Raw genomic sequence first — 18,097 nt, 5'->3', positions numbered from 1 at the left:
ACACGTGAAAGTAGTAAAGCCTATTTTTGAAATAACAAAGAAAAGAAAGAAAAAAAAAATCCTCTAATACCCTGAAGAATAATTTAGTGTTCCTCAGACCACAAAAAAAGAGGACAAATCCAAGAGAAAGAAATAAATCCCCTGAAGCAAGGGATACACCGAAAGAAAAAAAATGTACATAAGCACTGCCATGCTGGGAAAAGACCAAAGGTCCATCAAGCCCAGCACTGTGTCTCCAACAGCGGCCAATCCAGGCCCCAAGAACCTGGCAAAAAAAAAAACAAAATCTAATAACAATCAATGGACTTTTTCTTCAGAAATCTGTCCAGACCCCCTTTAAACTCAGCAAGGCCAGCTGCCGTCACTACCTTCTCCGGCAATGAGTTCCAGAGACTAACTACGCGCTGAGTAAAGAAAAACTTTCTCCGATTTGTTTTAAACCTACCACATTCTAATTTCATCTTGTGTCCCCTGGTTCTATTATTGTTAGAAAGTGTAAACAAAGGCTTCACATCTGTCCGCTCTATCTCACTCATTATTTTGTAAACCTCTATCATATCACCTCTCAGCCGCCTTCTCTCCAGGCTAAAGAGTCCTAGCCGTCTTAACCTTTCCTCATAGGGTAGTCGTCCCATCCCTTTTATCATTTTTGTCGCCCTTCTCTGCACCTTCTCCAATTCCTTTATATCTTTTTTGAGATGACGCGACCAGAACTGAACACAATACTCCAGGTGTGGTTGCACCATGGAGCGATATAACGGCATTATAACATCCTCATGCTTGGTTTCCATCCCTTTTCTAATAATACTCAACATTCTGTTCGCCTTCTTAGCCACCGCAGCACATTGAGCTGAAGATTTCAATGTCCTATCCACGATGACTCCCAGATCCCTTTCTCGGTCTGTAAATCCTAACGCGGAACCTTGCATAACATAGCTGTAATTCAGGTTCCTCCTTCCCACATGCATCACTTTGCACTTGTCAACGTTGAACTTAATCTGCCATTTGGATGCCCAATCCCCCAGTCTCACGAGGTCTTCTTGTAATTTTTCACACTCCTCCCGCGACGAGACGACCCTGGATAATTTTGTGTCATCTGCGAATTTAATTACCTCACTAGTTACTCCCATCTCGAGGTCATTTATAAATATGTTAAAAAGCAGCGGTCCCAGCACTGACCCCTGAGGGACCCCACTAACCACCCTTCTCCATCGAGAATAATGGCCATTTAACCCTACTCTCTGCTTCCTATCCTTTAACCAGCTCTTAATCCATAATAATACACTGCCTCCGATCCCATGACTCTCCAGTTTCCTTTGGAGTCTTTCATGCGGCACTTTGTCAAACGCCTTCTGAAAATCTAGATATACAATATCCACCGGCTCCCCTTTGTCCACATGTTTGTTCACCCCCTCGAAAAAATGCAATAGATTTGTGAGGCAAGACTTCCCTTCACTAAAACCGTGCTGACTTTGTCTCAGTAGCCCATGCTTTTGTATGTGCTCTGTAATTTTATTCTTAATAATAGCCTCCACTATTTTTCCCAGCACCGACGTCAGACTCACCGGTCTATAGTTTCCCGGATCGCCTCTGGAACCCTTTTTAAAAATCGGCATTACATTGGCCACCCTCCAATCTTCTGGTACCACACCTGTTTTTAGGGATAAATTGCATATTACTAACAGTAGCTCCACAAGTTCATTTTTCAGCTTTATTAATACTCTGGGATGAATACCATCCTGTCCCGGTGATTTACTACTTTTCAGTTTGCAGAACTGCCCCATTACATCCTCCAAGTTTACAGTGAAATCATTTAGTCTTTCTGACTCGTCTGCTTCAAATACCTTTTCCGGCACTGGAATCCCTCCCAAATCCTCCTCGGTGAAGACCGAAGCAAAGAATTCATTCAATTTCTCCGCTACAGCTTTTTCTTCCCTGATTGCCCCTTTAACACCACAGTCGTCCAGCGGCCCTACCGATTCTTTAGCCGGCTTCCTGCTTTAAATATACCTAAAAAAGTTTTGCTATGTGTTTTTGCTTCTAACGCTAACTTTTTTTCAAAGTCCTTCTTAGCCCTCCTTATCTCCTTTTTGCATTCGGTTTTGCATCCAAATCCAAACTGTGATAGCCAACAAAATACAAGCTTTTTCTTCTTACTGAGCTTCTACACTCGAGACTACACTCTTATCAACAATAAAACAATTTCAGCTGTTCTTTGTCAAGAAAGATATATTTCTTAGCAGAATAGGTTATACAACATTTACAAGGATAGCGTAACAGAAATCTGGCACCAAGTGACAAAACTTGCCTAATTTGCAGAAACCTCTTCCTACGCTTGTGTAACCTTTGTTAAATCAGGAAATATCCAAATCTTCTGACCTAAGAAAAGTTTCTGTCTGTGGTGAAAATCAAGTTTAATAATATGATTTCTATCTTATGGAAATACAAAGGTAACCCACAAAGTTGCTCAGGTCACAATTTCTGTATCAGGTCAAGGCTGTCTTGAAATGCATCTTCTACTTCCATAACCTTGGCAGTTCCTTGATCTACATTTAAATACAGTGGTTTAGATTTAGATAGCAAATAAAGTTTAGTAGTAGGAAATAAAGCCTCTTTTGATATTAGCAGGACTTCCTCAAAGTAGTTCTTCAAAAGCTGGTTAGAGTATTCAATAAATCTAAGTGTGCAAATGGTAGTTAAATTTAGGCACCAACTGCTAGATTCTACATAGCGTGCATAGAGATCCGTGTGAAAATTCGGGAGTATTCTATAACCACATGTGTAATTGGCTTAAACTAATCAGCAGTGATAACACTTAATAAGCAATAATGAGCACTAATTGGCAATAATTAGAATTTATGCACACAACTCGCTAAGCATTTTCTGTAATGAACTGTGCCTAAATTCTAATGCACACAGTTCAGAAGGGGCGTGGATATAGATGGGGAAATGGGCACTTCATGCTCATTCCAAAATTTACACATGTAGTTATAGAATATGGTCAAGTGCATGTAAATCTACGTGAAGGGATATACGCCCTGTTTTCATTGGCATAAATGGATGTGCATAGTTTTAGGCGCTGGGATATCAACTAAGTGAATTCGATATACCATGCTTAAATCTAGGTGCCGCTTATAGAATACTTTTAGGTGGAAATGTTTATCATGTGGATTTTTTTAGGTGACATATATAGAATCTTACTCCAAATTATAGAATGGGGTAGAGTAAGGGACAAGTCTATAAGATGGGCGGCCTCTTTTAGACACCCTGATGCTGTGCAGTAAGATCCTATTCTTTAACATCACCTGGGTACCCAGATTCTATTATTCAATACCAATGTAACCCGGCAGTGGTGTCTGCAGTTAAACCTGATGTAACGGTGGACATCTAAATGCAGCAAGGGCATATGTAACTTACTGTATTTTTTAAATTGCAAATGGAAAGTGGCAGACCTTTTTGTGCCATTCCCATTCTCCACCTATGTGATCACCCTCCTTGCATTTACCCACTATGCCACTTATGTGTACACTTACAGAACTGAACTCAGTACACATGTGAATGTGCTGGTATTCTGTACATTTACAAGTGGCAGGTAAACCTCAAGTGACCAAAATGATAAAGACGATTGAACTCCTCCCATATGAGGAAAAGCTAAAGAGGTTAGAGCTCTTTACCTTGGAAAAGAGATGGCTGAGGGGGGATAAGATTGAGGTCTACAAATCCTGAATAGTGTAGAACGGGTGAGAGTGAATCAATGTTTCCTTCTTTCAAAAAGTACAAAGAGTGGAGGGACACTCAATGAAATTACATGGAAATACTTTTAAAACATATAGGAGGAAATATTTTTTTAACTCAAAGAATATTAAAGTTCTGGAACTCATTGCCAGAGAATTTGGTAAAAGTGATTAGTGTATCTGGGTTTGAAAAAAGGTTTGGACAAGTTCCTAGAGGAAAAGTCCATAGTCTGTTATTGAGATGGACATGGGGGAAGCAACTGATTGCCCCGGGATTGGTAGTATAGAATGTTGCTACTACTTGAGTTTCTGCCAGGTACTTGTGACCTCGATTAGCTACAGTTGGAAGCAAGATACTGGGCTACATGGACCATTGGTCTGACCTAGTTCGGCTATTCTTATGTTCTTATATAATTCTGTAACAGAACACACATTACAGGCACTGGTTAGAGCAACTATTTCAAGCCTATTCTTTGAAGAAAAGTAGAACAGAATTATCCCCATAATAGAGATAGAGAAATCATGTTCATGTCTTATTTAGATTTCTGAACTGAAACAAATTCTGTAGGATAAGGTACTTCTATATCAGATAATCACGAAATAGCAATTATTACTCTGGACTCGTTTGCTAAGGATATAATCAGTACCTCATGTGGCCCTCACGCTCTGCTGACAGGCTGCACCAATGAAAGGAATAAGGCCAAAATAGAATATATTATTATAGATATAAAAATAACAATATGGCAAAATGGAAAGCAAGTTACAAAACTCTGTACACTACCAAAATACACTGATTATTACACCAATAGATATATGAATATAATTATACTATAATATCCTGAAAAATGATTACCAACAGCAGCAGTATTAGGCTAATGACCACAGACCTTGGGACAAACCAGTCCTTCACAGGCAAAACCAAGACTAACTATACTCTGAAGCATAAGAGGAAAATTCCTGCAAACTCACCACTATGGTCCAAAGTTCAGTCCAAGGGGTGATGAATAGGCTTCTCTTCTAGGCTATAGTACATACCTCCTGCAAGTCTCTCCAGTCCAGGAAAATTATCCAAAGTCCTTGCTCTGTGCAGCTGGTTACTCAGTTTATGGAAAGCCACAGAGCTGCTTTTAAACTGTTTCATGCAGTGCTCGCACAGAATTCAGTTTGGAGGTGACTGGGGTAAATCAGTCTGTCTCCTCTGAGAGAAATCCATTCACCATCAAAACTTCTTCTCTTCTTCCTTTTCCTTCTTTCTCTCTTGTCCAACATTAGCATCCTTCTCAGTCCAGGTAACACATATGGACCAATCACAAACTGTATACTTCTGCCCATGACAATGAGATGCCTTGTGATTCCAGCAAAGAATCTCTAAGTAAACTCCCCTCCATGGTTCACAGATGCTGCCGGAGACTCTCTCTCTGTAAGGCAAGCTCCTATACACCTTCCCAGGAGATAAGGTGGAGGCTAGGCTGAAGTAAACAATGTCCTTGGATGAAATCAGCAGCAGCCAAGAAGTATTTTTCCTCTGTAGAAAGCTGGTTTCTGATGTATTGAGGCCTGAGGCTACAGAATCCATATTAGATCAGGAAAAGATGGTTCAGGCCTTTGACCAGCAAAGGTGAGAGAGCAGGAAAAGACCCCTAAAATTCTCTCATTTAATCATCTGTAGGAAATAGTTTTAATTGGAACCATGACAAAATGAGACTAATTTATACTGTGTTTACATTAATAAACCAAGACTGTTTTTTGCACAAAACAGTAATGTTCAAAAATGTATAATATGGGGGTAATACTACATTTGGGCGCCTCCAATCAGGCACCTTGAGGACGTGCAGTAGGAGCCTATTCTATAATGGGACCCAAGTGTTATTATAAAGTAGTATTAGCATAACCTGATAACAACATGTGTAACATGTACATACCTCCAGTTGCATAGGCCATAGACCTGACATAACTTATTTGCCATCCATGTATATACCCCCTTGCATTTTCGAGCTATGGAGAAAATTCTACAACAGAGCACCTCTATTTAGAGACACGATTAGTGATCCTGTTCTATAAGAGTACTCACATGTGCAAATATCCTTATAAAATACTAGCACAAAACCGGCATCAGCATTCTAAAATGTAGGTGCAGACATACGACTCATTTCAATGGTTCCGCCCTAACAGTATGTGTAAATTGCCCATGTAAATGTCAGCCCACAAACGGCTTGCCCATGCTCCTCCCCTGTGAACACCCCTCTAACAGTTATGTGCAATGTAATATGAGTGTGTAATCAAACAAAACCAAAAGGATGGCATGGGTATACACCAATATGTCATCAAACACATCCCAAAAAAGGTAACCCCATGTCAAAGTAGACCCTCACATCAAAGTGTACAAGTCACGTGGTAGGAAAAGACTTCAGAGCTGTCTTCTACCACACTAATCATATAGAAGCTAAACATTCTGTCATGTCAGAAAAACCTCCATGTATTTTTTTTTTTTGGGGGGGGGGGGGGCAGTGGTCTATATGCTCTTGTTCTGCGATTGATCTTGTGGCAGCGTTGAATACAGCATGCTGTAAGTGGCAGCTCCTGAGGAAGCGTTTATGTGAAACAGACGGCTCCATTGAGCATTTTATCCTTCAGCTAAGTGCCGCGGTTTTTCTTTATTATAATTGCTGCTTGAACCTTTGAATATAGACTTCTATTATAATATGGACTTTTATTACAATTTGCTGATTTGGGCACAAAAAAAGTACGTGGAGGTTTTTCTGACATGATGGCTGAATGTTTAGCGTCTACCTGCTTATTGTGGTAGGAGTCACAGCTCTGAATTATATACTTTGGTGTGAGGGTCTATTTTGACATGGGTTTACCTGTTTTTTTTCAATATGAGTGTGTAATAACAGAATAATGCTGCTGCTAGTTTGTAACCAGGTACCTCTCTTGTGCAGCCAAGGATAGAACAATCTCCTCCAGCCACAGGCTCCCGGCACAATGAAGAAATAGATGTCCACCAGTAACTTCAATCTTAAGGACTTTTATTCTATGCAGGTTTCTAATACACAGTTCCAACAGCAGCATAGCACATACCAGGATTCAATACAGGCTTACAGGCTCCAGTCTGGGCTCTTTATCCAGTGCACAATAAACAGTAATTCAATTCCCAAGACAAACAGTTCCTTTCAGTTCATCATCACAGTTCAGTCACCAAGCAGCAGTTTCTACCTTCTATCCTCTTTACCTTCAGGAGAGTTCAATATTTTAGGGACTCCTTCTACCCAAGGGTTTTCCCCTGCATCAGCTTCACAGTGAATTCAATACTTTTGGGACTTCCTCTCACCCAAGGAATTTCAGCCTGCTTCAGTACTTTAGGGACCTCCCTGCCCAAGGGTTTTCAGCCTGCCACGGCTTCTCCCCGTCCTTGCTGCTCTCCCTGAACTGAACTAATGAGACTCATTCCCACCTGCCTAATCAATCCCTGGCTTCTGCCTTCACAACCAATCATTCTCCACTCATTAGCTTCTCTACACACCCATACCAGCTGAGTTGAGCATGAGCCTAATGAGGAGCTCCTGCACACAGGGTTTCCTATCTCTCCTTCCCCCTAGTGGCAGCCAATCTACACCTCCTCCTAGCTTACACGCATGTCCTCCCTTATTGCAGCTAGGAGTCCAGTCCAGGTTTCCCATCTCACCCCCTGGTTCCTTGCCTGCAATGCCTTCTGGGACTTGTAGTTCAGACTGAAGCTGCCTTAACCCAACTATCCTGGATGTAACTTTATCACAAGTTAGATAAGTGTACACTTGCCCCTGTGGATATGTGTGCAATCACCATGTAAATTTAAGCGACCTGTTATGGAATGAGGGGGTATGTCACGCACACTGTTACAGAAAAATACTTAGGCACCCTTCTGACACTTTTGTGGGCAACTGTGCACAAGAGCCAGTATTCTATAAATTTATACGTGCAAGGGACATGTGTATGTGGGTGCCTAGATTTTAGAATTGCCTTACACACGTGGAAGCTGTTTAACAGAAACTGTTGCCAAAAGTTTGTGTGCAATTTCAATGATGATGTTAGTTTTAAAAAATTAAAACAAATAGCTCCTAAATAATTTTTTATTTCAAAACCAATACTTTTAGATCATCAAGTGCAATAAATTACTACCCAGTAAAATGTATTATTCTGACTCGTTTAATAAACATCACTGGCAATTCTTTGCTATTAAGCTGAAGGTCTTGCATGAATGTCCTCTTATCTGTTGATCTGAAAGTGGCTTTATCAGGCCAATTCATTACTGACAAATTCTATGACAACTTTAGCACATCTTTCCAAGTGGGATAGGTCACACTGTTTTGTTATTTAAGTAATGACTCATAACTCACTAAAGAAAAGTTTCATTTTATTGTAGATTACCCAGAGTTTCAACCATTATAAAAACAGAAACAGAGAAAAATGTAGGCAGTGAAAGAGCATATTACCTATACAGTCTGCCGATGCATGCCATCTACTCTCCCTATCACTCCCTTAGAGATCCTATGTACTTGTCCCAAGCTCTCTTGAATTCAGATACTGTTTTCCTCTCCACCACTTCCACCGGGAGGCCATTCCACAAATTCACCACCCTTTCTGTGAAGAAGACTATCCCCTTACACCTTCATCGTATGCCCCCTCATTCCAGAGCATCCTCTGAATTAAATAGACACACCTCCTGTGCATTTATGCTGCACAGGTATTTAAATGTATCTATCTCCCCTCTCCCGCCTTTCTTCCAAAGTATACATATTGAGATCTTTATGTCTGTCCCCATATACGTTATGACCAAGACCGCTGACCATTTTAGTAGCTGCCCTCTGGACAGACTCCATCTTGTTTACATCTTTTTGAAGGTGCAGTCTCCACAATTGTACACAATATTCTAAGGGCTCTGTCTACTAAGTAGCTTTATAGGAACGTTAATGTTTTTAACGTGCATTAACCATGTACATGCCTACAATATCCCTATAGGCGCCTACGTGGTTAGTGTGCTAGCTAAGTGTAGGCATGCTAAAAACACTAACACACCTTAGTAAACAGGGCCCTAAATGAGGTCTCACCAGATTCTTATACAGGGATATCATTGCTTCCTTTTTTTCTAATGGCCATTCCTCTCCCTTTTCACCTAAGCATTCTTCAAGCTCTCACCAGAAGAATGCATGGGTGCATATGGTACCCATTTGTGAAACAATACAACTTCAGAAAATACATCCAATGAGACTGCAGAACAAAGCAAACATGAGGATATCTAATCTGGCTATCATATATGATGACTAAACCTTTGAAGTAGAAGAGCTGGAGGTGGGGGTTGGCAGAAAAACATGGTAAGATTCATAAAAAATACAGACATGACCCTTTGGAATTCATATTCCGCTGTTAAAATGCACTTATACTGCAGTTTGTCCTGGGAAGTCCTAAGACCTTGGTTTACATACCCAGTTTTCACGGGCTACCAAAGGGTCAGTTTTTAAGATATTCCTGATAAATATACATGAGAAACATTTGAATATCATAGCGATAGTAGACATGCAAATCTCTCTCATGCACACATCCATTAGGGATATCCTGAAAACATCACCTACTGACGACCCTCCAGGACTGCAAAAGAAGACCAATGACCTAAAGGAATGTGAAGGAATGTAAGGGACATTTGTCATTCCATTTTATCCAAACTTTTATCGTTGTTACTGCGCCTTACTTTCATGTGTACCCATTGGATATGATTTTTACCAAACCTCAGCAACTTTTATTTTTTTTGCACTTGAACAGAAAGGAACTTCAAAGTCTTTTCTCCTTCCTTATTCTGACAGCACATTCTAAGCTTGAGCTTTTTGTAAGAAATTGTTTTTCTTTGATATATTGGCACTGAATACAGGGATGCTAAAGGGCAGTTCTAAAAAGGAAAGGAAAATAAAAGGAGAGGTCATGTTCATCCCCTGCTTGAGAAACTGAGGGTTTATTTTCTGCTTATCAGAGGAAGGAAAGGGTTAGCCTTCAGTAAGAAATGGAAGGAAAAACCCTGCAAAGAAATCACTTGATTTGCCCAACTTCAAAACTAAGAAAATGTATTTGCTGGGTTTGTTGAACAAAAGTAATCCCATCCTTCATGGGATGCTGGTGCAAGACAAAATCAATTAAGCAAATCATTTGAAAAATCCCAAAGTATCTATGACTGATGAAGAGGATACTTTAAACGATGGAAATGTTAGCTGACAGAACAAAGCAAAACTAGTGGAGATAACAAAGAACAGCTTGTTGCTTCAAATTCTTAATAAGCAATTTTCATACGACTCGAAACAGGCCGTGCTTTGGCTCCAAGGCCTGCATCAGGAGTCTGTAGAACTTCCTATGTGATCTATAATTATGTAGAACACAGAACCACTAAAACAGGCTAATGGATACTCTAAGCAATGGAAATGTTACCTAATGAGAAAAGACAGGGAATGAGTACAGGTCTAGAGATCTCTATTTCGAGTAAACTGAAAAATAATTTTCCGCTAAAAAGAATCCTGTTTATCTAGTCAATTTCTTCCCATTCTAGCAAGAACATATGTTTTTATTTTCGGCATACTCAGTTTATTTTGAATTTTCAATGTATTGCTGTATTGCTGATTGTGACAGGTTTGGAAACTGTGATAATGAGCAACACTGTTTATGATTATATTTAGCACAGATGATACTTCTAAATCAGAAATTCCCAAACCTGTCCTGAGGGACCCCCAGCCATCCAGGTTTTCAGGATATTTGCAAATAATACTCATGAGATATATATGCATTCACTGCATGAAAATTTATCTTATGTATAATCATTGTGGATATCCTGAATGCCCAATGACCGTGGGTCTCGCAGAACAGGTTTGGGAAACACTGCTAAATAGTTGATGTCATCATTGAAAATGATTTGTAAATGACTGTAAAAACTGTAATAATATAAAATTGTAACTAGAAACCACATCCTGCATGATATTACAGCTTCAGGACCTTGCATATATCTGAAGTTATACAATTCCTTTATATACTGCATCCCTGACATCAACAATATATACAGATCAATGTGCAAAGCTAGATAGACAAAACACAGTGGGGTAATCTAAAACAAAGGTACTAATATTCCATACCTTTATGATCTAGATTCAGTAAATGGCACTCAACACTATTCTGCAACCAATAATGCCCAACACAGGCTGTTCAGCAATTACGCTGGTGGATTCACAGAGCCATCGTATAGATTCCCTTGTCATATGATTGAAGTCATAAGTGATATCCTGTTCTCAACATAATTTGAGCCCCTGAGGCAGCCCATGTATGGGTGAAACACAGCCTGTGTCGGGCATTGTTGGTTGAATAAATTTATCTCCATAAGTACATAAGTATTGCCATACTGGGAAAGCCCAAAGGTCCATCAAGCCCAGCATCCTGTTTCCAACAGTGGCCAATCCAGGTCATAAATACCTGGCAAGATCCCAAAAAAGTACAAAACATTCTATGCTGCTAATCCCAGAAGTAGTGGAGTCTCCCCAAGTCCATTTAATAATGGTCTAGGGACTTTTTCTTTAGGAAGCTGTCCAAACCTTTTCTAAACTCTGCTAAGCTAACCGCCTTTACCAACGAAATCCAGAGTTTAATTACACATTGAGTGAATAAATATTTTCTCCGATTTGTTTTAAATTTACAACATTGTAGCTTCATCACATGCCCCTTAGTCCTAGTATTTTTGGAAAGCGTAAACAGACGCTTCACATCTACCCGTTCAACTCCACTCATTATTTTATAGACCTCTAACATATCTCCCCTCAGCCGCATTTTCTCCCAGCTGAAGAGCCTTAGCTGCTTTAGCCTTTCCTCATAGGGAAGTCGTCCCATCCCTTTTATCATTTTCGTTGCCCTTCTCTGCACCTTTTCTAATTCCACTATATCTTTTTTGAGACACGGCGACCAGAATTGAACACAATATTCAAGGTGCAGTCGCACCATGGAGCGATACAAAGGCATTATAACATCCTCATTTTTGTTTTCCATTCGTTCCTAATAATACCTAACATTCTATTTGCTATCTTAGCCGCAGCAGCACACTGAGCAGAAGGTTTCAGCGTACCATCAACGACGACACCTAGATCCCTTTCTTGGTCCGTGATTCCTAATGTGGAACCTTGCGTGATATAGCTAAAATTCAGATTCCTCTTTCCCACATACATCACTTTGCACTTACTCACATTAAACATCATCTGCTATTTAGATGCCCAGTCTCCCAGTCTTGTAAGGTCCTCTTATAATTTTTCACAATCCTCCCGCGATTTAACGACTTTGAATAACTTCAAATTTAATTACCTCACTAGTTACTCCCATCTCTAGGTCATTTATAAATATGTTAAAAAGCTGCAGTCCCAGCACAGACCCCTGGGGAACCCCACTAACTACCCTTCTCCATTGAGAATACTGACCATTTAACCCTACTCTCTGTTTTCTTTTAACCAGTTTTTAATCCATAATAGAATACTACCTCCTATCCCATGACTCTCCAATTTCCTCTGGAGTCTTTCAAGAGGTACTTTGTCAAATGCCTTCTGAAAATCCAGATACACAATATCAACCGGCTCACCCTTATCCACATGTTTGTTTACCACTTCAAAGAAATATAGTAGATTGATGAGGCAGGATTTCCCTTCACTAAATCCATGTTGACTTTGTCTCATTAATCCATGCTTTTGAATACGGTCTGTAATTTTGTTCTTTATAATAGTCTCTACCATTTTGCCCGGCACCAACGTCAGACTCACCGGTCTATAATTTCCCGGATCTCCTCTGGAACCTTTTTAAAAAATCGGCGTTACATTGGCCACCCTCCAATCTTCCGGTACCACGTTCGATTTTAAGGATAAATTACATATTACTAACAATAACACCACAAGTTCATTTTCAGGTCTATCAGTACTCTGGGATGAATACCATCTGGTCCAGGAGATTTGCTACTCTTCAGTTTGTAGAACTGCCCCATTACATCCTCCAGGTTTACAGAAAATTCATTAAGTTTCTCTGACTTGTCAGCTTCAAATACCATTTCTGGCACCGGTATCCCATCCAAATCTTCCTTGGTGAAGACCGAAGCAAAGAATTCATTTAATCTCTCCGCTACGGCTTTCTCTTCCCTGATTGCCCCTTGTACTCCTTGGTCATCTAGCGGTCCAATCGATTCTTTTCCTGGCTTCCTGCTTTTAATATACCTAAAAAAATTTTACTATGTGTTTTGACCTCCAACGCAATCTTTTTTTTGAAGCCCCTCTTAGCCTTCCTTATCAGCGCTTTGCATTTGACTTGACATTCCTTATGATGTTTCTTATTACTTTCAGTCGGTTCCTTCTTCCATTTTCTGAAGAATTTTCTTTTAGCTCTAATAGCTTCCTTCACCTCACTTTTTAACCATGCCGGCTGTCGTTTGGTCTTCCGTCCTCCTTTTTTAATACGTGGAATATATTTGGTCTGGGCTTCCAGGATGGTGTTTTTGAACAGCATCCACGTCTGATGTAAATTTTTGACCCTCATAGCCGCTCCTCTAAGTTTTTTTTTCACCGTTCTTCTCATTTTATCATAGTCTCCTTTTTTAAAGTTAAACGCTAACGTATTTGATTTCCTATGTATACTTACTTCAAAGCTAATATCAAATCCGATCATATTATGATCACTTTTATCAAGCGGCCCGAGCACCATTACCTCCCGCATCATATATAGTTTTCATCTGTTCTGCTTTTTGACCCTCATAGCCGCTCCTCTAAGTTTTTTTTTCACCGTTCTTCTCATTTTATCATAGTCTCCTTTTTTAAAGTTAAACGCTAACGTATTTGATTTCCTATGTATACTTACTTCAAAGCTAATATCAAATCCGATCATATTATGATCACTTTTATCAAGCGGCCCGAGCACCATTACCTCCCGCATCATATATAGTTTTTCATCTGTTCTGCTTTTTGTATCGCCATCCTGGATCTTGTAGATAGCTTGAGACCACATAGGGCCATATAAAAAGCAGTCCTAACTATGCCGCTTAGCTGTGTGGTTGCTGTTACTGAATATCAGCCAGCCCCTGCATAATTTCTGTTTACTGGCCTGAAGTGTCCCCCCCCCCTCCATCTCCCTTCCTGTTCCTACAGAATAGTAAATGATCCCCTCCCCCAAGAATCCCTACTACCCCTGTAAGCCCATTCCTGGGCTACCTTCCTGATCCCTGGTGGTCTAGGAGAGAACAGATAGGAGTGACACCCACTCCCGCTTGCCCATCACAGTCTACCTTTTAAAATAGCTGCTGTCGCCTCTAGTGGTAGCCTCATGGTACTACCTAAATATGTCAGTTAATATCCATTTAAAAATCTCTGCTGATCAGAGCTCCGGAGGTATGTGGTTGAAATTTGTTTGACTTAGGGGGTACTTGGCTTGAAGTTGAGAAATACTGGTTAAAGCGATTTTATCTTTTTTAATGTAGAAAAAGATTTCTTAACTATTGAAGAAACTGGTGGTTCAAAACTGAGGGGCACTTTTACTAAGGGAAATGGGACTTGATATACCGCCTTTCTGAAATTTTTGCAAATACATTCAAAGCGGTTTACATATATTCAGGTACTTATTTTGTACCAGGGGCAATGGAGGATTAAGTGACTTGCCCAGAGTCACAAGGAGCTGCAGTGGGAATTGAACTCAGTTCCCCAGGATCAAAGTCCACTGCACTAACCACTAGGTACTCCACCACTCCACTAAGCAGCGGTAAGCCCACCAAGGGCTTACCATGTGCCAATCTGGAGCTACCACCGTCCCAATGCGGGTGCTGGCAGTAGTTCCACCCCTAGCATGAGGTATTTCCAGCACTAGTAAAAAATATCTAAAATAATTTCCACAGGGAGTTACCAAGTGGTAATCAGAGAGTGCCGCAAACTATCTGGTTACCGCTGGGTTAGCGCAGGACCCTTATCACCACCTCAATGGGTAGCGGTAAGTGCTTCCCCCAGCATGGCCACATGGTAAGAGCAATCTTACCATATGGCCATGTCTTTTTTCGGCCTTTTTACCCGCTGCGGCAAAAACGGCCTCCGATGCTAGTTCCTGGCCTTTTTTACTGCAGCTTAGTAAAAGGGCTCCTGAGTTTGTTATCTAGGAGAACACAAACGGGTGTGTGGGATTCCCTGACAAGGACTAAGGCATTTTAAATCTGATGGTGAAATGGGAGTAGTTTCTTCCTTGAAATCTTGACTTCTGAGAGTTAAAAATAAGTTTATGAGTATCTAAGCAATTTACAGTTTTTCCAAGGTGTACATCAGACTTTGTTGTAAGCTACAGCCCCACCTCAGCAATAAGATGAATATTATCACATTTTACAGTATTCTGGGTTCATCCTGTAAGCTTTTGCATAAAAAATGAAAACACCAAAAAGTCATAAACAAACATTTAATTAACGCATTTTACTGTATGCATATTGAACTTAATTACCTTGCCAACAAGCACCAACTGTTAACTGCATATCTATATGAGATGGATGAATAGGCCAATCATTGGTTACCAGGTAAGGCTCGTAAGTTGTTCCATCCATGTATAATGTAACCACAGGAAACTCAATATTCACAACGTAGTAATGCCATTCTTTGTCACAAATCTGAACATCAAAGTAAACAGAAAACAAAACCTGTTAGAATTGCATACTTTCTTCTAAAGAATTAACAACAGTGTAGTGAAATTCAATCAGCACCATTCCTTTAATTAGTATCACCTTTAATCTATGTATTAGACATTTGGTTGTCTTGCCTTATATTGCAGTATCCACATAGACAGCATGTGTGTACTAGTTAAAATGGGGTAATACAACTAATCAACAGGCTACTCCAGTGGTTCCCAAATCTGATTCTGGAGGATTCCCAGCCAGTCAGGTTTTCAGAATATCCACACTGAATATTCATGAGATAGATTTGCATGCAGTGGAGGCAGTGCATGCAAATCTCTATTATGAATATTTATTGTGGATATCCTGAAAACCTGAATGGCTGGGGTACCTCCAGGACCAGGTTTGGGAACCACTGGGCTATTCTAGTTCTTTGAATACGTGATATTTTGTACAGGTTTCGGTACACATTATCATAGAACATATTTTACTATATATTAATTCTACTTTTACTAGGGATAGTGCTTCTAATACACAGAAAGACATGAGAGTCAGTACTTTACCTGTTCATTAAAACATGTGCAGTGTAACACACAAACAGGCAGAGCAATAACTAGCAAGAAGTAAAGAGCAATGGAAACATCTCCATACTGTGCTCTGAGGGACTCACTGAAAGAAGGTTTCAATCCTATTGAGCTTATAAAGAACGGAGTATTAATCTTACCAGGTTCTGGCATTCTCTGTCCTGGCTAGGGAAAAGCCAGAAACAAAGGCAATGCTGTTTGCTGTGGGACTCAAAGGACAGCATGCAGACATCTATATGCTAAACCAGGAGTGGATTCGTTTAAACCATGCCAGCAGATCTCAAAGGAGATTGATGGATTTACTTTGCCTCTACCAGCAGCACCAGGGTCCACTTCTATGTGGGCTGTTTTGAATTCTGGGATGCTGCTGATGCAATTAGAGTATGTGAGTTGGAGTGGAAATTGAAAGTACAGGATTGAAAGGGAGTCGAGAGCTTAGAGATCTGGAAGCTGGTCTACAGCTATGCACAATTTGGGGTATCTAATTTCTAGAGAGCCCAGCAAAAAGGAGTGTCTATAAAGGAGAGGAGGGATGAGCTTCCTCCAAGTCTCCTATAGCAAGAAGGAGAAAGGGGAAAGCCTGCAATATGCAGAATAGGTTCCTCTGTGTTCAGAGTTGAACCACATCCTGCTAGGAGAGACATAGGGGCTCATTTTCAAAGCACTTAGCCTCCCAAAGTTCCATAGAAACCTATGGAACTTAGCCTCCCAAAGTGCTTTGAAAATATGCCTCATTGAGACACAGAACTCATCAGTGTCAGCAAAGAACTCCTCATGGGAGAGTTGAGACTCAGCCTGCCTCAAGAAAGAGGGAACCACATCCTTGTCTGGAAGGGCATTGAGGTGTAGGCTCCACCTGCAATTTCAGCGAAGCTTCCTACATCAACGTCAAAGGGGTGCCAGCGCGGGCAGCTGTTGATGCTGGTACCGCATTCAGCACCAGAGTTGGAGGCCTCACCACAGGCTGAGGGCCTTGCAGGGCAGTAGAAAGAGGCATGGCTGGTGCAAGCACCCCAGACACCAATGTAGTCTGCTGAAGGAGCCCGTCAAATGCTCATGGAGCACGGCCCCAAAGTGCTCATCGAGGGCTGCCATCAGGAAAGGCTGGGACATCAGTTCAGAGGAAGCCTACTGAACTATCAGGGTCAGTACCAGTGGCTGGTCCTGGCTATGTGGAGACCCACACATTGGCACCTCCTGTATGGAGGGAGAGCACTCCTCCCTGCACTAATGCTTCTCAGGGACTGGATCTCTCGGGGTCCCAGTGCTCCCAGCACCATGCATCAAGGGGATCGATGTTGATGCTTCTTGGCTTTCACCCGATGCCAGTAATCAATACTCCTCGGTGCCAAAGAGGATGTCGTCGAAGCCCTACGTCGCCTCGGTGTTGGGTCCGATGTTGACCGGTCCCGGGGTCCCTGCATAACAGCTGGTATTGAGACAGATGGAGACCTACTTGATGCATGCCCACTCCCAGTGTCTGACATCCAATGTACCCAATGCAAAGCTCAATGTCGTTACCAATGCTGACGTCAGGGGTTCAGAGCAGGCTCAACATTGATACCAATGCCAACATCGAGGGTTCAGACCAGGCTCAATCTCTGAGCCTCTTTGGCCAGGTGAGTCCTTTTCTTCATATGAAGCAAAGAATACAGCTGGAAGTGGTATGTTCAGGCCCCAAATATTGGATGCAACAAGAATGGGTGTCTATACCAGAGAGGGTCCTATTTCACCAGGCACAGTGCTTGCAGCCACTGGGAAGCTTCAATGACACGGAAGGGAAAACAACCATAGCCAAATCAAATGACTCAATGGTGACCTTAAAAAGGAGAAATTACAAAGAAAAATAAGTACAAGAGCCTGACTGGAGCTCAGGCCTAAGAGGGCCTACTGAGCATGGAAAAAATAAAGAAAACATAAAAGTGAGGGAAAAAAAACGCAACTAAACCTATGAGGGCAATAGGAAAAAACTCCAAAAGGTAAAAAAGAAAGGAACCAAGAAAAATCCCGCTGGAAAGGCACAAAAAGCTGTGAAAAAAAGAACCACACCTGATTCAGTGAGGGAGCCGCGACATAGCGCATCTTCTCCTCACAGTGAATGGAAGAAGACTGCT

General features: G+C 41.0%; 1 protein-coding gene across 1 annotated transcript in view; it reads right to left on the bottom strand.

Annotated features, from left to right (window-relative positions):
- The window catches only part of CLSTN2 (calsyntenin 2), a 1,123,462-nt gene that overhangs the window by 117,431 nt on the left and 987,934 nt on the right, over positions 1–18,097 (bottom strand). Inside the window, exon 10 of the mRNA XM_030216144.1 lies at positions 15,234–15,396. Coding sequence (XP_030072004.1) covers positions 15,234–15,396 — 163 coding nt within the window. The remainder of the gene's footprint in view (positions 1–15,233; positions 15,397–18,097) is intronic.

The sequence above is a fragment of the Microcaecilia unicolor genome, chromosome 10 (assembly GCF_901765095.1).
Source record: "Microcaecilia unicolor chromosome 10, aMicUni1.1, whole genome shotgun sequence".
Taxonomy (NCBI): domain Eukaryota; kingdom Metazoa; phylum Chordata; class Amphibia; order Gymnophiona; family Siphonopidae; genus Microcaecilia; species Microcaecilia unicolor.
Note: the sequence above shows the minus strand (reverse complement) of the source record. Positions and strands in the feature narration are given on the sequence as shown.